At 42.5% G+C, this 22,265-nt stretch overlaps 1 protein-coding gene across 6 annotated transcripts in view; it reads right to left on the bottom strand.

Moving 5' to 3' along the window:
* Positions 1 to 22,265, bottom strand: part of clec16a (C-type lectin domain containing 16A) — a 129,614-nt gene that overhangs the window by 103,344 nt on the left and 4,005 nt on the right. For 2 of the 6 annotated variants that reach the window (XM_017718318.2, XM_017718321.2), the window contains exons 4-10: positions 21,993 to 22,141; positions 18,945 to 19,050; positions 18,179 to 18,211; positions 17,553 to 17,558; positions 16,120 to 16,243; positions 8,014 to 8,188; positions 3,734 to 3,784 (exon numbers count right to left, since the gene is read on the bottom strand). In XM_017718318.2, the coding sequence (XP_017573807.1) occupies positions 3,734 to 3,784; positions 8,014 to 8,188; positions 16,120 to 16,243; positions 17,553 to 17,558; positions 18,179 to 18,211; positions 18,945 to 19,050; positions 21,993 to 22,141 (644 nt within the window). The remainder of the gene's footprint in view (positions 1 to 3,733; positions 3,785 to 8,013; positions 8,189 to 16,119; positions 16,244 to 17,552; positions 17,559 to 18,178; positions 18,212 to 18,944; positions 19,051 to 21,992; positions 22,142 to 22,265) is intronic. The other 4 variants (XM_017718319.2, XM_017718323.2, XM_017718320.2 and 1 more) reach the window with 2 other exon arrangements.

The raw sequence follows: 22,265 nt of genomic DNA, 5'->3' as shown, positions 1-22,265 counted from the left end.
ATCTGGAAACCTAATCCGCTTTGGGCTGTGCTGGGAACAACCGACTCGGTAACCGTGGAGAAACTCTCTTTAGTACAGTTACGGCAGAAAAACAAAAATGATAAATATCTCGCTGTTATCGGAACAAAACCTTGTGTCTCCAAAACGGTCACTTTACAGGAGAAGGAAAAAAAATACCTTAGTTTTAATGTAAGTCAATGGAACCAGACGTCTTTCCAAGTCATTTTGGACTATTTCTTTTGGTCTGTTCATCACAGAATCTACACACAACGTAAAGGGCAACAGGCTTTTTCAATTTATGTCAAAAACTAAAAATTGACAAAAATGGAGAGGTTTTGTTCAGCCAACAGTTTTACTTACACACACACAGACACACACACATATATATATACACACATACATTCACTAATAATGTGGAAAACAACATTATCAACATATGAAATGTGAATTAAGGAACTAATCAATACAAAAAAAATTGCATTTTTAAACAACGAGCAGTTTCATGAAATACGGGGTCCTCCGTTTGCCTATTCGAGAAGAACCAACACTAACCTGGTTCAACTTGTGGCATCTCTCTTGTTGTAGGTAAGTGTATGTTTAAAAGCTGACAATCTGGACTGTAATGCATTATTTCTATTTATTTATTTCTATTTACTCACTTTTCCGTCCTATAAGACATAAGCCCCCAGTGCATTTGATGTTGTTTCTCATTTAAACACGAAAATAAACATTTAAAAAAATCATTAAATCACTGTAACACATTTACAGCAGCGTTTAGCAGACACTCTGATCCAGAGCGACTTACAGGAAGAGCTCTGTCTGTCTAGAGAAGGTCTCTCTGCTAGTCACCAGTCGGTTAGAGAGAGAGACGGTCCTGAGCTCAGATACTGATAGAGACACAGTCACTGATACAGAGAGAGAAGGAGCAGAGCTGAACTCAGAACTCTGAGCCATTCAATACAATACAATACAGTAAACTACAGTACACAGAGCAGGACAATAAAATATGAGATACAAGTGGAGCACATTATGTTGCAATCAATACTTAATTCAATGCTCATTTAAGTGCTGTGTAACACCTCCTCCTGACTGCTGGCGAAGAGGGTGAGCCACAACAATTCGACCAGAAGACTTCCAATATAATCAATGGAGCGATCTACACCAACAAAGCCGTCTACATCGCCCGAGATCGCCTGATCTTAACGCTTAAACCGCAAAAGAACTAAACGTCGCAAAGCAGATCACATACTGTGAAAATGTGCTGTGATGTTCTGTTTCTGCCATATCGTCCATCTATACGCTACCTGCTTTCTGCAGTGCCCCCTAGTGGCCATTCTCTCTGTAGAATGGAAACTAATATTTTCTAATAAATATAATCAAACGCAACGTTTCCCTGTTAATCCGTTATCAGATAAACTCCGAAATGCTGTAACTGCGCTGAGCTGCTAGTGAGCAACGAGGGGCGAAGAGGACCCCCGCTGTGAAAAACTGTTCACACCTCTCCACAAAGACAACGGAAAACGGAAAACTGCAGCTTTCTTCGCATCAAACAAACCTGCACACCTGACGCAATAAACCGCATTTAAACTGCGATTTAAAAGTAATTTTAAAAAATTACTTTTATTAATGCTGACTTGCTCGCTCACCTATGAAGCTCATATACTGTAAATCATACGTTTCCATCAACACTATGGAAACAAAAACCTCACCGTTTGACTGAGCAGCCGAAATTTTACAGCTACTGTGAAAAGGTATGAGTGTTGGGGAAAATGCAAGTCCTATTAAATAGTAATACTAACTAAAATAGTAAAATAGTAATTCCGCTTAACTTAGTCACTATAGATGGCATCAAAAGGTTCCCACAGCTGGCTACTATCATTAGAACTTTAATATGACACTTCTCATGAACCAGCCTGTAAAAGCTCAGTGATGATGCCAATAACGAGCCAACAGGCTGCACTTAAATTGAAAGCAGAAGTGACGATGTTTTTACAGAGCTTTATATAATAATAGCAGAACCAGGGTCATGATTACAGGGCAGAATGTAACCCTTACCAAGCTACTGAGTGAAGGGAAAAGGATAAACAAAGATTAGGAAATCAAAATGAAGCATTTATCTACTGAACTAGTAATCCAACATTTCAATCCAGTGAAAAAACAAAATCTAAATCAAATCGAATCCTGCACCACTGCTTTAAACTCAGATTAAACCTCATTCAGGGATTAAACAGCAATACCACACATATAAAGCATCTCAGAAAATTTGCTCTCAAAATTAGTTCTCATGTAGACGTCCGGGTCCAGCGCAAAGGACCGTTTTGTCCCGCTCCCACCCGCACATTTCCGTCAATATCGGACACAGTCTATTCGCAAACACTATCATCTGCTGACCTGACGTAACAGGTCAGTCGCGGTCATCAGGCTCACTGTGAGTAACCAAATGCCATTTATTATCAATAAACACAGAGCAGGAAATTAAACCACAGAGCGGTTATTTTTGGCGTTTTGCTGGGCAGCTGAGGCCGTCGGACAGAAGGGTCCATCTCTGTGAGCTACGAGAATTTGTGTGCTGTGTATGGGATCGGCTGCTTCACAGCTCTTACGGTTGACCTCCTTCATTTTAATTGTTTTATATTTTATATATATTTAGGTGTGCGTTCGTTTGCAGGACTTCTCTTCACGAGTGCTTATTCCGGCTCCTGCCTGCAGGGGGCTGGTCACCCTCCCGCTCCTGAGCGCAACGCTGAAAATGAGTTCCGCACTGCAAGATGTGGGGGATCCTGCGTGACTGCAGACCTCGACTTTACTGTACAACTGCACCAAAGAGAGCACATGCATTTGACATATCATAAATCAAATTAGGTCATAATTTAAGCTTTTCTCATTGGCTAAACAGCGCCCCCTATCACTAAGCCTCCATGTCTAACAGCAGACCGCTTAAACGTCTCAATTCCTTCTTTCCTGCCAGAGCTGTTCTGCTGCTTTTCACACAAATTGGAAGAAAATAAAAGTACAGATAAGCGTAAAGCGATAATGCCTGGCAAGGAAAAACATTGTTCCTGTTTGTTTATAGTGACAAATCCATTAATCAACACTAACGCCTGGTTGAGGTTTTAATTGCAGGTTAGGTTTTTAACTGCAGACTCGAACTAAGCAGCTGTAAAATAAAAGCCAGCTTAACAAATCCTTGATTACTTCATTTAATCCTCAACCCACCCTCAGCCCTTTCAATGGTCCCAGGGTCTAGCTGTGCGTTAAGACCATCAAGACTGTGACAGGGATTCAAATCACAAAAACGGGCGAGAAATGTGAAACGATCATTTAGAAGCTCGTGACGCAGCCACGCCTTAAAGCGCTGCACATAATGCATCATTTCTTTGTTCACAGTGACACAGGAGCTTTGGCTTCGGCGGAAGGCTGTAGGACAGCCGTACGCAGACCCTCCCTTGCACGTTGTGATAAAACTTGTTCTTTAAGAATCTTTTTGTAAACACAAGGTAAAAACTCCCAGCTTAAGCTAAAGGCTTAGGCTCTGGTATGAAAGAAGGAGCAGCCCCTGTTGCTCTTCTGAGAAAATGTTCAAAGGTCCAAACCTCTTTTATTACACCAGCGGATTCTATAAACAGATTAAAAGATCTTAATCTCTTCACGGAAGCAGAAACCTCGCTGACAGCTGTTCCTGGGAATAAGCAGTCTTCAGCTGTTATCAGAGCCTGTGTGTATGGCTGTGTACCTGGGAGAGCAGGTAGAGTGACACCTGAGGGTTGATCTTGCGATCTTCACACTGAAAGACAAAACAGGATGACATGAAATTAACTTTGTTTGATCAAGTTAAGAGCACTGCATTACATCATGGTTATAAAAAGAAAATAAATGATGATGCATATTTAAAATTCCTCTTAGCTGTAGTGAACAGCCCGACAGACACGCTCATCTAATGCATTTCTTACATAGTGCGTCTTTAAAGAAACTGTTTGGCCAAGACCCAAATACCTCAAATGTTCTACTACAAGGCTGGCATTGCTTACACTAGAAGTCAATAGTCACCCAAATCCTTTCTGTAAATACATCCCCAGAACTTCTCTCAAACCACACCCAGGTCTTTGTTATGATGGCGCAGACTTGTAAATGTGGTTTAGGACACAGTCTGACTTGCTCCGTTATCAAATCGTCTCGGCCGATCGACTACATCCACGAGCGGAACGCTGTGCACGGCTATTTTTGCACCAATACGATCCTTTATTGTGCTTTTAAAGGCACCTTTCTCCAAAGATCTTAGAACCTCTGAAAGGCTCTGTATGGCTTGCTATTGTTGAATTAAACACCTCTTTTATCATTTGACTTGTTTAAAAATTCAATTAAATCACGAGGTTAATTGTCAGATTACTCAGTAGCATAATGAATCTACACACACACACACACACACACAATATTAATCTTTATAAACCAACCGTTCAAACACAAAGCAGACTTTAAAAATCATCCCGCGTCCACAGATGAGACCCATACAGCACGTTGGCTCAGAAATTCACACAAGAAAAACGAGTCTGACTCATTGTGCTGACTAAGCAAAAAGTTTGCAAGCTAAAAAAAGGCAAACAAAGGTTATGAGTCAGTTCCTAAGACCTAATTACCCTCTGCAGGCAGTCAGTATGATGCAGCCGTGTCCTACAGAACAGTTCTAAGTTTCACGGTAGATGAAAGCCTTCATTTCAGAGCAGTTACTGTGACGTCCGATTCCAAATAGTCGTTTGCTGCAGTTCCACTACCTGAATCTCTGATCCACGACACTGAAATCATGTCTCTGATACTCACCAGCGTTTATTTCGGTTATGAGAGGCTTGCATGTCTTACAGCACAGGAGCTTACACTCTTAAAAAAGATCAGAAATCAACCAAGAAACCCTCCGATGTAGCTGAAACCCACCTGGCCCCCAACCTGGCATCTCCGGTGTTGTTGAGGCCAAGTGGTGGAAAACGTGATTTCTCATTGTTTTAGTTTCATATCCTATTAAACTGCCTCTGAGGCATTTCTGGAAGATCACGCAGTTTTGCAGCAGGGATTACAGCCAAGCAAAACTGAAATTCTGGCAAAAACGGGAATGGAGGGACTATAAATCTCTCATGAAAGTGCAGAGATACAGATTCATAAACCAGGTTTCATAACAACTACTTGAAAAAGCCCAGCGTTACTGTTGAAACATGTGCACATAAATTTCAACCAGATGATGAACTGCTAACAGGCTGAGAGGTTTATACTTTATATTTTCTTCGTAACTGGACACGTTTGGCCCTCACTAGAGCAGCTTGAGCAGGTTAGCCGAACACGAACTGGCCTACAAACTAAAGCTACGATAACAAAAGACAAAACGTTCAATTCAAGCTTTGAAAACTGACATACAAAAAGTAAAACGTGGTATTTATTTGACTGTTACAAGTTTAAAAGACGGTGTTTAACTAAAAACGCACTCCATCATGTTCCTCATAATGTTCATACTCCATAAGCTCCATTCAGAAGCTGGGCGTCGTGTGAGGCTGTAGCTCTTCTCTCCAGTCTAATAGACGGTGACGTCATTTTAAACCCTTATAATAAAAGAAGCTGAACTCAGTTTGTTTTTCTACTGAAAGTCGACCCGTTTTTCCCCAAATCTGGGCTCTAAACTATAAACAGACGGCGTCTCTTCAGTGATCTGCTCTGGAAACATCACTTTTAGAGAACAACACAAAGAGCGGCGCAGATTTTTGGCTTTCAGCAGTAAATCATGAGCATGTAGTGATATGTGGAGATCATAAAACACAGGTTCTGCTCATTTTACGAGCTTTTCCAAAAAAGTTGGAAAACGTTTGATTCAGGCAGTTACCGAATAATTAGCCTTAGGATTTGGACATGTAAATTCAGATGGACAAACCAAAATATACCCCGGAGAATATGAGATTAATTCAGTGTTAATTGATCAATTGTCTATACTTCTCTTTAAAACCCCTTTTAGATTTAAAAATCACTTTTAGAGAACAACACAAAGAGCGGCGGAGATTTTTGGCTCTCAGCAGTGAATTGTGAGCGTGTGGTGACGTGTGGAGATCAGAAAACACACGTTCTGTTAGTTTGAGGAGCTTTTATAAAATAAATAAATAAAAATGTGCATTTATTTCATGCAGTTACTGAATAATTTGCCTTACGATTTGGTCACGAAAAATTCAGACAGACAAACCAAAACACACCCCGGAGAATAATTAAGCATGAAGTGGTTCTAATCAGAACCACTGCATTTACTAACGGAGTGAACATCACCTGGATGTGTGGTTTTTATTTCCTAGAATCAGATCCATCCTTAAGTTACTGACATGGTTTTGATTCCTGGTTTTAGGATAAAATGTATATTTTAAACCAGCCTTCGTCTCATTAAAGACCGGCAGGAATCCACAACCGAGTTCTTTAATAATAAATCGAGCCAGTCACATCTAAAATGAAAACAAATGAAATGTACATTTTTATTGGTTTAATTAAATAAATAAATTAAGTAAATTAATCATTTACATCAACATCACACTGCTAGGTGTGAACCCGTCCACATTAATGTGTTAAAGACCTGTAATTTACAGAAACCTTCTGGTTTCACGCTCTCAAACGGCGTTTCTTGTTTGTCATTAGAACTGCATTCAAATAGAACAGCCTGCTTTGAGCACAGTAGTCAGTACTGAGTAATTTACCGCAATATCAAGCCGCCCCACAAACCACAGAACAGTCCAAGACCCGAGGAAAGTGGAAAGACACCAGAAAGCGTGGGTGGTGTAAATGACGAAAATAGTAATAATTATTATTTAGACCCTTCTATTCTGCTCAAAGCGCACAGGGCAGGTCACGCTGGAGCACAGCGCGTTACTCCTTTCAGCTCCAAGTGCACGTACATCTGCAGGTAAAAGACCTTGGTCCAATCCGCACGTTGAAAGATCAAGCGTTCGCTGAGGAGCATGATATCTGAAGGCACCAACGGCCTCATGGAAATACTGTGTAGGCACAGCACGTTTAGTATTTTTGTCTTCAACAAATTCCTTTTGATAACAACAGCCGAAGATTTCCCATCATGAAAATGACGGTGCGCTGCGTTATTTAATAAAGTACTGTGTGCAATGAACATACAGAAGCCCATTTTCCATCACCAGGTTCAAAAGCAGAAAAGGGTGACAGAGAATTCTGCAGAACCCTATTTTAATATATTTGGCAGCTTCTCCATTCTTTTTTAGGAGGCTTCGCTTTCAGTCTTTCCAAGAAATCTGCAGCTGCGCATCCAAACTTCTGTCTCAGAAGATGGTTTATCATTTTCTGCTTCGCAGCATCCAAATAATCCCAGACACAATTAGTGTTCTGAGAAAAGCAGCTTCTCTGTTCAGTGTGTCAGCTGAACAACCTGGAATCAGCCAGAAATGAACCCAACACCATTCGCCAGACGGGTCTGATCTTCAGAGTCGGACCAGATCAGACTGAGCCTTAAAACTGAGCCAATATCAGGTTCCGCTCAGTTTGGTCAGTTTGTCCAGATCAGTATTAATGTTGTTTTGTTCCAGCCGGTCTGTGAAGCTTCTTACAGCCCGTTTAGTTTGGCGAATGGTGTTGGGTTCATTTCTGGCTGATTCCAGGTTGTTCAGCTGTTCTTCTGTCACAGCTGCCGACTGAAAAGCTGCTCAGTGGCGACGACAGTTTGGGAATTTAGTGTCGTCTCGTCTTCAGAGTCGGACCAAATCGGCTGTCGGTCAGATGTGGTCTTAACAGCGTCCGTTTTCTGTTTGTGGCAGAGTAAGAAGTAAAAATGGCTCGAGCGTCTCCTACAGCTGTCAGAGTCGTTGCTTAGCAACAGCATCTCAGTGGAGTGATACAGTCTTCATGAAAAAAAATGCTTCTCAACCAATCAGCTCGCGTGGCCGGAACTAACTGTTGCGTAATATTATTTTTTCACAGCTTCAGAAACAACAATATAAAATGCTCAAAGTGGATGTGTTCCTGGCCAGGTCTCACCTGCTCTTGGCTGACCAGCGAGTAGACGTAGAGGGGCAGGAAGAGGCGGTTGAGCAGATGGTCCGTCAGCACGTCGTTGAGGAACTCGCAGTTGATGATGAGAATGTCGTTCAGATAGTGAAGGTGGTCCAGGTGCTCTGCAACCAGGTCACTCAACTTCCCTCTGTTTTTATGCCTGAAGGAGGAAACACATTAAACCAAGGTACGAACTACACAAGGCCCTGAAACCAGTTTGGTGGACAACGGTTAAGCCACATACTTAAAAATGATGGTTCTGCAAGGGTTCTTTAGTAAAGAACATGGTTCTTTATAGCACCATGAAGACCTCTGCACGAGGTTTTTGCAGGTACAGGTTTTCTGTAGGTGCTTCTATATATAAGCTTTTTCAAAAGGGTTCTATATACCTATTTGGTGCTATATAGAACCACATACAACCCATTCTCAACCAATCTGAAAAACCCTTCAATGTGCAGAGAACCGTGCAAGAGGTTCTTTGAGTATTCATGGTTCTGTTGTTACGATGGCAAGCTTGTAATAATAGAAGAACCCTTTTTAGGTGTTATGTAGAACCATATACAACCCATTCTCAACCAATCTGAAGAACCCTTTCACCATGCAAAGAAGCGCTTAATCATGCAAAGGGTTCTTTGAAAGTTCGTGGTTTTACATAGAACCATTTTCTTTACTACAGAACCCTCATTTTTAAGGGTTTAGTCAAGATCTAAAATTGCAAAAGTGCAATGCCAAACGTTTCATTACTGAATACTAATGATAATAATAACACTACTACTAATAATAACGATAATAATAACGGTGATAATAATAATAATAATAATAATAATAATAAGTCTATCTATAAAGCACTTTTCATAGGGCAGCAACTCAAAGTGCTTTCCAGATAAATAAAGCTTAACACTTACTTAGAAATCATGAGCATTTAACTAAAATCACATAATTCAGCGACAGATTAAACTGAAAACAAATACAAAAGACACGGAATATTTTAATTACAACAAATAATAACCAATTAGGACGACATTAAAGAGAGTTTTCAAATGTGTCTTGAAGTGTGCGCTGAGCTTGACTGTCTAATAAAGGTGGAACGGAGTTAAAACCCCAGGATTAACTGGCATCACACTTGTGTTAACCCAACATCGCTTATGTGGTTGGAGAAAATTGGCTGACAGGCCTCTAATAGACGACTGTGTATAAATAGCAGCGTTTATACACAACAAGCACCACAGGCTGCCAAGTGAACAGGCCACATATCTGCGTATCAGATTGGCTGGTCTACACTGCCACCTACTGTTCAGACTCGGAACAACATGTGTGCTGGCACAATGAACAGATGCCACTAGTTTAGTTTTAAGGAACAGTTTTGTTTTTGTTTTTTTTTTTTTGATCAATTATTATAAGGAACAGGTTTTAAAGAGAAGTATAGACAATTGATCAATTAACACTGAATTAATCTCATATTCTCCGGGGTATATTTTGGTTTGTCCATCTGAATTTACATGTCCAAATCCTAAGGCTAATTATTCGGTAACTGCCTGAATCAAACGTTTTCCAACTTTTTTGGAAAAGCTCGTAAAATGAGCAGAACCTGTGTTTTATGATCTCCACATATCACTACATGCTCATGATTTACTGCTGAAAGCCAAAAATCTCGGCCGCTCTTTGTGTTGTTCTCTAAAAGTGATGTTTCCAGAGCAGATCACTGAAGAGACGCCGTCTGTTTATAGTTTAGAGCCCAGATTTGGGGAAAAACGGGTCGACTTTCAGTAGAAAAACAAACTGAGTTCAGCTTCTTTTATTATAAGGGTTTAAAATGACGTCACCGTCTATTAGACTGGAGAGAAGAGCTACAGCCTCACACGACGCCCAGCTTCTGAATGGAGCTTATGGAGTATGAACGTTATGAAGAACACGACCGAGTGCGGTTTGGAACTAAAGTTGGTTGCTAAGGAGTTGAAAAGGTTTAAAGAACTAGTTTAAAAACTCCATATTATGGAGAAAGAATTCTCTTTTTTGAAATGTAAAGTTTAATGTTGTATGTCAACACTCGGGCTGACCCAAACAAATTTACAGGTGTTTCAGAAGGAGTACCTGAATACTGACCCTCAATATAAGCCTTAAAATAATCACGTCACATTTCATAACTGATCATTTTAAGTGTGTTTGATTAAAATTTTTTAACCAAAATAATCCGGTTGTCATTTTGCAACAAATAGTTTATACATTTACACTACATTTCCGAAAGTATTTGGTCGTCTGGCTTCACACGCATGTGAACTTGAGTGACATCCCGTTCTTAATCCATAGGGTTTAATATGATGTCGGCCCACCCTTTGCAGCTATAACAGCTTCAACTCTTCTGGGAATGCTTTCCACAAGGGTTAGGAGAGTTTACGGGAATTTCTGACCGTTCTTCCAGAAGAACATTTGTGAGGTCAGACACTGATGTTGGACGAGAAGGCCTGGCTCACAGTCTCCGCTCTAATTCATCCCAAAGGGGTTCTATGGGGTTGAGGTCAGGACTCTGTGCAGGCCAGTCAAGTTCTTCCACACCAAACTGCCTCATCCACGTCTTTATGGACCTGCTTCGTGCACTGGTGCTCAGTCATGTTGGAACAGGAAGGTGCCGTCCCCAAACTGTTCCCACAAAGTTGGGAGCGTGAAATTGTCCAAAATCTCTTGGTGCTGAAGCTTTAAGAGTTCCTTTCACTGGAACTAAGGGGCCGAGCCCAACTCCTGAAAAACAACCCCACACCATGATCCCCCCTCCACCAAACTTTACCGTCTCCTAGCAACCATCAAACCCAGACTCGTCCATCAGATTTCCAGACGGAGAAGTGTGATTGGTCACTCCAGAGAACACTTCTCCACTGCTCTAGAGTCCAGTGGTGGCGCTTTACTCCACTGCATTCCACGCTTTGCATTGCACTTGGTGATGTAAGGCCTGGATGCAGCTGCTCAGCCATGGAAACCCATTTCATGAAGCTCTCTACGCTGTTCTTGAGCTGATCTGAAGGCCACATGAAGTTTGGAGGTCTGTAGTGATTGACTCTGCAGAAAGTCGGTGACCTCTGTGCACTATGCCCCTCAGCATCCACTGACCGCTCTGTCATTTTACGTGGCCGACCACTTCGTGGCTGAGCTGCTGTCGTTCCCAATCGCTTCCACTTTGTTATAATCCCACTGACAGTGGACTGTGGAATATTTAGTAGTGAGGAAATTTCACGACTGGACTTGCTGCACAGGTGGCGTCCGATCACGGCACCACGCTGGAATTCACTGAGCTCCTGAGAGCGACCCATTCTTTCACTAATGTCTGTAGAAGCAGTCTGCAGGCCGAGGGGCTCGGCTTTATACACCTGTGGCCATGGAAGTGACTGGAACACCTGAACTCAGTGATTTGGATGGGTGACTGAATACTTTTGGAAATGTAGTGTATATTCTACATTATTTCTTTTGGTGACACTTTACTGTAGCCTGATGAAGAGATCCGTACAGCAGAGTGTTACCCCCTCCTTCTTTTTTATTAAAAAGACAAAGGTGAGCTGTAACGTTGCCCAGACAGCATCAATGTTTTAAAATCTTATTATGCAGCATATTTTCATAGTTCAGCTGGTTTACTGAATAGTTTACTGCTAACTTAGAGCTCCAAATGTGATTCCACCACAAGTTAAATAACTTCCATAACACGCTCGTCTGCAGTGCAGAACCGACCTACGAAATCATGCAAACACTGTTTATCTGCACGGCGATTACGGCACTGGCCTGCCCCAGGATCTGCGGCGGTCTGACACCAAATGACTTTTCAAGCGACCAATTTTCAGTGTGGGAATTAAATCATGAGTCTTGCTGGAGTCGCGTCGCATCATCTCGATCGTTTAGCGTGAGGTGGTCAAGACGGCCGTCTTACGTCAGTCTTTTTGTCGTCTCGACGTGTGAGTGCGTGAAATATCTGTTAAAAAGGCCAATCTGCTCCACTTTAACACAATAATTACATTAACTTAAAATAAACTGGCTGTTTTAATACTTCAGGTTCCCTGAGTGTAACGGCGACGTAAGGAAATGCGCAGAAGAACTTCATTATTGAAGAATCAATGTTTTCTTATTCAATGGTTTCTTATTTTGTTTGTTTGATTCTAATGGCCCTGCGATGGACTGGCGACCTGTCCAGGGTGTGTCCTGCCCTCCGCCTGATGACTGCTGGGACAGGCTCCAGCATCCCCCCACGACCCTGACGGAGAAGCGGCTTAGAAAATGGATGGATGGATGATTCTAATGGTTTAGTTCATGACACCCGATAAACATGTTTTACTGATCTGCAAATCTTTATGTTAAATAAAAAAGTAGCCGCACATTTTACAGGTTAATTCATAATATTCTGGCTGATGATCTGCCAGAACACACAGCTCCACAGTGAACAGCTCTGAGCCCCGGATCTTTTCACATCCAGCGCCTCTCCCCACCTGTACCACTGCAGAGTGGACGGAAAAGTGTTTATCTGACTGTAAATTTAAACCAGGTGCATGATGGGAAATGATCTCAAAATTCTAGTTGCGGTCTAGCAAATATGGACGCTGCAAGATTCCCAGTCTTTGCAAAACCATAAAAATTGACACTGCCTTTAGAAGTGAGAGGGTGTCCGACTTTAGTCTTTCAAGTCTGTCGTCTCCACTGAGCAGCTTTTCAGTCGGCAGCTGTGACAGAAGAACAGCTGAACAACCTGGAATCAGCCAGAAATGAACCCAACACCATTCGCCAGACGGGTCTGATCTTCAGAGTCGGACCGAATCAGACTGAGCCGTAAAACTGACCCAATATCAGGTTCAGCTCAGTTTGGTCAGTTTGTCCAGATCAGTATTAATGTTGTTTTGTTCCAGCCGGTCTGTGAAGCTTCTTACAGCCCGTTTAGTTTGGCGAATGGTGTTGGGTTCATTTCTGGCTGATTCCAGGTTGTTCAGCTGTTCTTCTGTCTCAGCTGCCGACTGAAAAGCTGCTCAGTGGTGACGACAGTTTGGGAATTTAGTGTAAGGAGCTGGAGAACGAACTGCCGGCTGAGCAGCGAGTGGGCGGAGCTCGTTACTCTGGCGTAGCAACAAGCTGCTCGTTAAGGAGCTCTAATTAGGAGGAAGGAGCTGAACATTAAAACATATTAAAGCCGCGTTCACGGCCAGTTTATTCATTTCTTACTGTATTTATTTACCTGCTGTATTAAAGCAGTAGAGCACTCGAGGAGGGAGTCATCACCAGTAACATCACGGCTGGGATGATCTACGGACACCAGATCACAGCCGGGATGGTATTTCGCGATTACACACTCCGTCTCAGGTTCTATGGCTTAAACATCACCTCCTTTTAAATCTGACTGTGGTCTGCCCCTCATCAGTTCTGTTTGGTTTACATTTTGGGGTTTCGGGACGGCCCACACGCCGTGCAGGGTGTCGCCCGACTGTGCTTCGCGGTTGGTCTCTGACTATGACGTACTGTTGAAAAACCCTGGTCTAATGAGTAGTAGCTGCCCAGGGTGCTCAAGTGACAGACCACCTCTAGCGGCAGACCACCTCAAAAAGCTCCTCAATCTTGGTCAGATTAGCCGTGTAATCACTGTCTTCTAGATAAATGTCACTGTGAACTACTTGCTACATATTACTGCAAAGCTGTGGGTCTATCAAAGGCCTGAACTTACACACTTAAAATCACGGTTCTTCAAGGGTTCTCTAGTAAAGAAATGGTTCTAAATAGACAGTCGAAGAACCCTTTGCATGATTAAAGGGTTCTTTGCATCATGAAATGATTCTTCAGACTGATGGCGAATGTGCTGTTGATGGTACTTCTTCTTCTTCTTTCGGCTGCTCCCTTTAGGGGGCGCCACAGCGGATCATCTGCCTCCATCTTGCCCTATCCACCGCCTCCTCTACTTTCACACCAACCATCTCCATGTCCACCTTCACTACATCCATAAACCTTCTCTGAGGTCTACCTCTTCTCCTTCTACCCAGCAGCTCCATCTCCAACATTCTTTGCCCAAAATCTCCACTATTCCTCCTCAACACATGTCCAAACCATCTCAACCTGGCCTCTCTGGCTTTATCTCCAAACTGCTCCACCTTCACCGTCCCTCTGATCTGCTCATTTCTAATCTTGTCCATCCTCGTCACTCCCAACGAAAATCTCAGCATCTTCATCTCCGCCACCTCCAGCTCAGCCTCCTGTCTTTTAGACAGAGCCACAGTCTCCAAACCGTCCATCATAGCAGGACGCACTGCTGTCCTGTAAACCTTCCCTTTCACTCTTGCTGCTATCCTTCTGTCACACATCAGCCCTGACACCCGTCTCCACCCACTCCATCCTGCCTGCACCCTCTTCTTCATGGTACTATGGTACCTTTTTTTGAAAAGGGTTCTATAGAGCACCAAAAAGGGTTGTTCTATTGTTATGATGTCAAACTTGTTACAACAGAAGAACCTTTTGTGGTGCTACATGGCGCAATGTAACAACAGAAGAACCCTTTGTGGTGCTACATGGAGGAATAGAACAACAGAAGAACCCTTTGTGGTGCTATATGGAGCAATCTAACAACTGAAGAACCCTTTTTGGCGTGTTTTCTTTACTAAAGAACCCTTGAAGAACCATCATTTTTAGGAGCGTACTCCTACAGGAGTTGTAGGGGTGCGTGCTGTATTCTGATCTCCGCTCTCCTGTTTATTCCGATCTCTTTTCCAGGAGGAGTCGGGAAGACGTTTGTATTTTCCTGTCGTCGTGTTTTGGATTGTTTAAGAAGCTCTGGGGTGGTTAGTCTGTCGTGTGTTTGTTGTTTCAGCCTCAGCCGCCCATTTTCCATTCTGTTGATTACAGCGTTGACTGAAATGTCCGCGTTCATTTCAAAGACAGCTGGTTACTAAGCAGCAAGAACAAAGAGAGAAAATGTAACGGTTTGGCTTTAATCTCATTTTGCTGCGCTCGTCTTCATTTATGTTGAGTCAAGTCGAAGTTTATTTATGTAGTGTTTTTTTTTTTGTTGTCACAAAGCAGCTTTACAGAAAAATCCGGGTCCGAGCGTCGCTAACGGCAACAGTGGCAAGGAAAACCTTCCAAGAGAAAGCGGCAGAAACCTTGAGAGGAACCAAGAACCTCTGGGCGACTCCGGGCAGCAAACAGCATCAGTGTGAAATATCAGATACAAACCAGCAAAAACAGGTGAAGCAACGTTATGTTATGGTAAATCTACCAAACCCTACACACTTCAAAAGGATGGTTCTCCAAAAGGTTCTTGAGTAAAGGTGACAGTTCTATTTAGTACTTTGAGTATATAGGACCATTTCACGTTGAAATGGTTCTTTGCATGGTGAAAGGGTTCTTCAGATTGATGGAGAACGTGTCATACATTGTTCTATACAGAACCTTTTTGAAAGTGGTTCTTGCGAACGCTTGGCAATCACTTGGCAAAAACGTCAGTTACTTAAGAACGGATCTGATCCTGGGCTTTAAAAAAAATCATGCCACATCCAGCTAATGTTCACACTTAAAGATGGTTCTTCAAGGGGTTCTTCAGTAAAGGCAATAGCTCTGCATAAACACATGGAAATAAATTCTTCAGACTGATGGAGAACGTGCTGTATATGGTTTTATATAGAACCAAAAATGGTTCTGCTATTTTTACAAGCTTGAAATCGTAACCATGTACCACACACATCAATCTGAAGAACCATTTCATCATGCAAAGACCCTATTAAGCATGAAATGGTTCTATATAGAACTTAGAGCCATAAACCGAGGGTCTCATTCGGGATGAAATGAGAGATCTATGGACGTAGACTGAGGTGGTCTTACGAGAATGACTTGATATGGGCCGTGTGAGGACTATAGGAGAAGCTGTATGTAGAATAAACAGCAGAACCTTTTCAGACTTCTCGAACAATTAAAATAACCGGAATATTATTACTGATTTGATTTTTTACATTCTTTTTAGTTTTTTTGTCTCTACTTGATTGTTCATACAACGTCTGCCCCCTTTTTTTTTTAACTGCGTAACTAAAATTACATATATTTGACAAAAATACCCCCCCACCACCCCCCCCAGTTCAGTGCTCTTACTCTTCATCCGTCTGAACACACTTGTCCAGCTCGATGACGTGGCTGCCGATGAACCAGACGAGGTTGGAGAAGTAGGGCACGGCCGTTTTGTCCCGGATGTAGTGCAGCATGTGCTGGTTATCCACTGCAAAGCAGATGAGATTGACCACCGTTAAAGCAGCCTTGGGCTGATGCAGCAGGAGTCATGTGACAAGAACAGTGAGTTCAGCTCCGTAATGGCAGCGCCAGCTATTAGAGTTCATCAAGAAAGCTGGAGGGTCAAGGCGACTAGTATGAGGCAGGGATTGGTGGGAACGTTAGCACGGACTGTAACAGTTTATGAGACAAGAAAGACCACAAAGAAAAGCTATAACATACTAAACACATTGTATTAAAGGAAATTATATATAATAACATTTCCTGCATAATGAAATGGTAAATATGTAAACAAAGTGGTTTGGTGTGAATCGCTCCGTTCTAGAGTCAGAACCGTTCCCAGTGGTGGTGATGGGAACCAGACGTCCCTCTAAAAGCTCCTCTCAGAAAGTTCCTACATGAGCTGGTTCTGAATTCACTGCCTGATGACTGAGACGCTGTTTTATGAGAGTTTAGAGAACTTCAACTCCATTCATGGTGGAGGGAGACATGCAGGGCGCTGTGCGGCAAAATAGTCCCCAAAGAAAACTCATTATTCCAGATTTTCCACTGTTTTCCATCATCAACGTTCCAGATAAGCTCAGAAGACTCGTGTAGGTTCTCTGGTGGTTCTGGATGGTAAATAAAGTGTCTATATCTGTGTTGTAGTCATGACGACGCCTGGTTCCCATCACCACCACTGTAAAGACGTCTGAACCACTTCACACCAAACCCTCTGAATCTTCTCTGTTTGCATCTCAACAGATGCACTATGCAGAAATTTTAAGAAACTGTTGAGACTTTTCTTTAAAAATGACTGGGTGGTCAACATTAGTTTAATGGGTGCATCTGTTGACCTGGTCTTTCTACAAACAGTATGAGGTACTATTACACATGGAATTCAGACGGGCATGTGCCACTAATCAGCTTTGTAATATACAAAAGGGAGAAATTGTGATGGTTTAGTATAGAAAATGGTCTAAAGTTGGAATTAAAGTCTAAAAAATTAAGCGCTCTGAAATGATGAGGATTCAGCTGCTACAAGGTGCTGCTGCGTGAACCATAGACTCCAGCATCTTAAGAAGAAGACGACAAAAATGCACGACAGAAAAACACTGCTGACAGCATACAGAAAGAAAAGGATGCAATATTTGTGACTTTTTTTTTGAGTAATGTACTTAGAAATCGAATTTTGCATAAAACATACACAAAAAAAGTTTACAACTTAAAAACGATCATGCAGGACAACCGGCACAAGACGATAAAAGCAAAAAAGAACCAAAAGGAAACAGTTAAAGTTCTGAAATTGACCAACTTACATGACACTGGAATAAGGCACACAGGAATCACCATAGAGGGAGAAGGGAAAACAGACACACGGTTAATAGGGTTAAGGGACTGAGTGGAGGCTAGTGGAGCTTCTAGCCCTACAGGTTTATAGTTACAGCTCAAAATCCCAACACCACCCCCCCACACCTGAGCAAAAAGAGCGTGTAGCGCCTACAAACAACCCCCCAAAACACAGTGACACCTTTACGAGCAAACAGTAAACCCACGTGAACAGACCCAACATAAAGAGCCTCGAAAAGCTCTGCCAATGCACACTAACATGCTGTGAAGCAAAGAGGGCGGACAGATACCCAAACAGAGCACCAGGGAGCTCATTTAACATTCGCCGAGTTAACACTAGAGATGGCAATGATCCAATACCCAGTATCAAAGGATCTACCCCCAAAAGATTTGATTGTATAATAACATACAGTGAACAAAAGCTGTAAGATTGGGGGATTTGGAGACCTCTCTGGTGGGAATGTGTAATTGCATGTGTAAACCCCAGCAGCACTGCTGCGTCTGATCCACTCAGGCCAGCACAACACACACTAACACACCACCACCACGTCAAGGTTACTGCAGTGCTGAGAATGACCCACCACCCAAATAGTACCTGCTGTGTGAGGGTCCATGAGGGTCCTGACCACTGAAGAACAGGGTAACAGAGTATCAGAGAAACAGATGGACTACAGTCTGTAACTGTAGAACTACAGAGTGCAGCTATACAGTAAGTGGAGCTGATAAAGTGGACAGTGAGTGCAGAAACGAGGAGGTGGACAGAACGTTATGCCTGATTGGTTGGTGTGTATATATATATATATATATATATATATATATATATATATATATATATATATATATGAAGTACAGTGTGTCATAAGAGCTAAATAAATACTGGTATCAGTGTCTGCTGATATCTGATGACTGGGTTGGTATCGTGCCATCTCTAGTTAAGACACATTCAAATAAGAATGCAACGAGGTGAACGGTGAACCACGGGTACGTCAGTTCATTACTGCACCATGCACCTTTGGCAAATTTGGCCCAAAGTGTTAAAAAATCCCACGTTATTCCCAGAAAAGAGGGAGATTATGAAGCTACTCACGGGCTGAGAGAGAGAAGCAGGCAAGAGCTTAGGCATTTATAAGCTGATGTAGACGAAGCAACAGCCAAAGTCCATTTGCACCATTTACCATTGCTCAGAGTAAAGAAGGCAATCATAACCATTAGTGAGCGCGTGGCCGTGTGTGTTACCTCTTGACGGAGGGCGCGGAGCCGCATCAGCATTGCCGTGTATCAGAGCCATGATAAGAGTGATTAAGAGCAGGAGGGGAAGAGCAGGCAGCTGCAGCAGAGAGCCGGGCTTTTCATTTACTCACCTTTATACACATTGAGAGTGATAGTCCTGACTGCGATCCTGACCATGCTCTCTGGGTGGTTGAAAAACTTAATGGCCTCCGTGTACAGGGCAAAATCATTAGTGTGCTGGAAGCATGGGAGACAAAGAGCGAGGCCGTGAACGGGGCACCACACCGGACGGAAGGATTAGCTCAGAGAGAGGAAAGCTGCACAGCACAGCAGCAACTTTAGTACTATGACGACCACAGATACTATTACTACTATCAATACTACTCCTACAGCTCTCATTTAGGGCCCAACTGAGATAAAACCTGGCCGATAACATCGGCTGATATTCAGGTTAGAAGTGGGCAGTATGGACAATAATGTGTACATCACTGCACAGTATGTATTGGGCAGTCGTGGGCTGGAGGTCAGGGAGCTGGCCCTGTGACCGGAAGGTCGCCGGTTCGATCCCCAGAGCCGACAGTCCATGACTGAGGTGTCCCTGAGCAAGACAGCTAACCCCCAACTGCTCCCTGGGCGCCGTGGATAGGGCTGCCCACCGCTCCGGGCAAGTGTGCTCACTGCCCCCTAGTGTGTGTGTATTCACTAGTGTGTATGTGGTGTTTCACTTCACGGACGGGTTAAATGTGGAGGTGGGATTTCCCCGTTTGTGGGATTTAAAAAGTATCACTTAACTTAAACACATCAGCTGTCCTTTACATTGCACGGAAATTTCATGATGAATGGATCAATAATTGATTATACACTATATTTCCAAAAGTCTTCACTCCCCCATCCAAATCACTGAATCCAGGTGTTCCAGTCTCTTCAATGGCCACAGGTGTGTAAAGCCGAGCCCCTCGGCCTGCAGACTGCTTCTACAGACATTAGTGAAAGAATGGGTCGCTCTCAGGAGCTCAGTGAGTTTTGGCAGTATAGTGTATACACTGTATATATTTTTTTGACATGATTTGAAAATGACTGTTGTCCTTTCCATTGTGCACAAATTTCACGATAAATGGAGCAATAGAAATGACTTGGGGGGGGGGGGGGGGGGGGTTGGGGGGGAGTCTAGGTCCACTGACTTACATTAAAATCCTCCTCCTGTAAAGTCACAAAGCTGTTTCTGAAAACAGTGATTATATATAGATTATATATAGATACATAAAGAGATTTTATTTAGTAATTAGTCATTTTCTGTCATTTCTATTAATCCATTCATCATAAAACTTGAACACAGGAGCTTTGGTCATTGGACAGCGATTATTTGTGCGTGTGTGTGTGTGTGTGTGTGTGTGTGTGTGTGTGTGTGTGATGACGATCACTCAATATGAAAATGACTTGAAATAAAATCTCTTTACTTCAACCGATATCTAAGGTGTAAGAGAAATTGTGTCTTTGGGGGGTCCGCGCTGAGCAAGGTAGGAGAAACACCTCGACACACCTCAGGCTCTCTAACGATGTCCGAGTCGTCTCAAAACGATGACGCTTAATTAGCCTTTTTATTTATGGGTCTTAATATGATGAGTGTCACACACTAACAGAGGAAAAAATGTCAATTGTAGTTTCAGGTTGACTTTAAATGATATCAGCCGACATCATCAGTCATGGGACTTTCAGGCGCTTATATTTGATACCAGTGGGCCCCATTTCCCTCCCTGAGCGGACAGAGCGCAGCACAAACAGCCAGGAAACGACAAATAAGAACCAGCGTGACGGAATCGCATCACTCACGCTGCACAAGCTCCTGAACGCAACAAAAAAGAGGCAATCGACAGCCTCTCTAACAGGTCCGCACTATATGAAATATCTAGTTAAACTGAGCAAGACTGCGCGGCGTTCCACCGCGAGCAAACCAGACGGTGAAGGTTACAAACCAGCTTCTGCTGCGGTTGCTGCTGTGGTTCTAATGAAAAATGCGCTGTACGAAGTTTTTCTTCGACGCGTGGAAGTGAATAAAGTTTGCAGCCACAAATCTCTCATACAGCAAATCCTTCCTTCCAGGCTTCCTTTACTCCCGACACCAGCAAACAAGCACGGCGTCGAAGAATAAAGAAAATAATTAGTACAACCATTTACAGTACACCAATAACCTTCCCCTATACAAAGGAGCCATACAAACAAGGGGTTTGGTTTGCATTACTCTACAGCAACGAAACACCATGCGGGAAATTTCACCTTCATAACTCGGTGCCCACTGTAACCGACACGTCTTATTTAAGGATGCAACTGTCAAATATATTCATTTTTTTGCATAGTATATCAAATATCACCTCAAAAATCTGAATAATCAAATAAATTTCCTGTTTAATCTTATGGAAGCTTTTGTTGTTTTGATATTACGTTACTATTATTATAGTCATATGAAAATAATATTACCGTTATTAATTATTGCATTAAATTTATTCATTTATTTTGCCAGAATACCATAACATACACCTAACTCTACATTTACCTGCCACTGCAACACAATCAGAAGTCGCTCTGGATCTAAATGCCAAACATTTTTACACGTTTATACGCAGCCTGATAATCCATTAATAATCCGACTAATAGATCGGAATAGAATACGTCCATGTAAACACCTCGATCCGAATAGTCTAGTCCGATTGAGGCCATTCGGAATACAGTTTCTATCCAACTGATCGAGGTGGGCAATCCTGTAAATAATAGAAGAATATGAGTGAATGCCTGTATCCGATTACATTCCCTATCGGAAAGTTTCAGTTAGAAACTTCGGTGCGTCACGTCTGCTTGGTTTGCAATTTTGGAATGCAAAATCTTTGAAGCGGAATATCTTAAAACTGCTCTGAACGCCGACAGAACCCTACAATTAACTACAAGAGTCAGTTATTTGAATAGATTTGAACGATCTGTCAAATGTATTGAATATTCCTGAATAATAACTGCAGTGCTAGTTTTATGCAGTGTTGACAGAAGATTTCCACATAAAAGGTGGCAAAGTTTTCCTCTAAAGCTGTCTGGCTGTGGTCTAAGCTGTGAATCGTATAGGCAGAAGCCTGGAGGACTTGCCAAAAGGGCCTGAGCCTTCCGGTCATCATGCCGATACAAATACATCTTACCTCATTGTAAAAGAAATGAACAGTGTGGTTGTTGAGCTTCAGGGACAAAGTCTTCAAGAAGGAGATGTAGTAAGCCATAATTTCCTCGTCAGAGAAGTCAAACTTGTGGACAATGATGGAATTAACATGATTATTGGACAGCAAGTAATCTGAAGGGGAAAGGAGAAAGCATTAGATCCAAAGCCAGCGAGGGGAAAACAATCAAAACGCTGTTCACAGTGCTGTGCAAAAGTCAGAGACCACCCGTCATCATTTAATTTCCGATCAAAACAG

Source organism: Pygocentrus nattereri, chromosome 14 (assembly GCF_015220715.1).
Source record: "Pygocentrus nattereri isolate fPygNat1 chromosome 14, fPygNat1.pri, whole genome shotgun sequence".
NCBI classification, from domain to species: Eukaryota; Metazoa; Chordata; class Actinopteri; order Characiformes; family Serrasalmidae; genus Pygocentrus; species Pygocentrus nattereri.
This window is presented reverse-complemented; position numbering and strand designations above follow the sequence as displayed.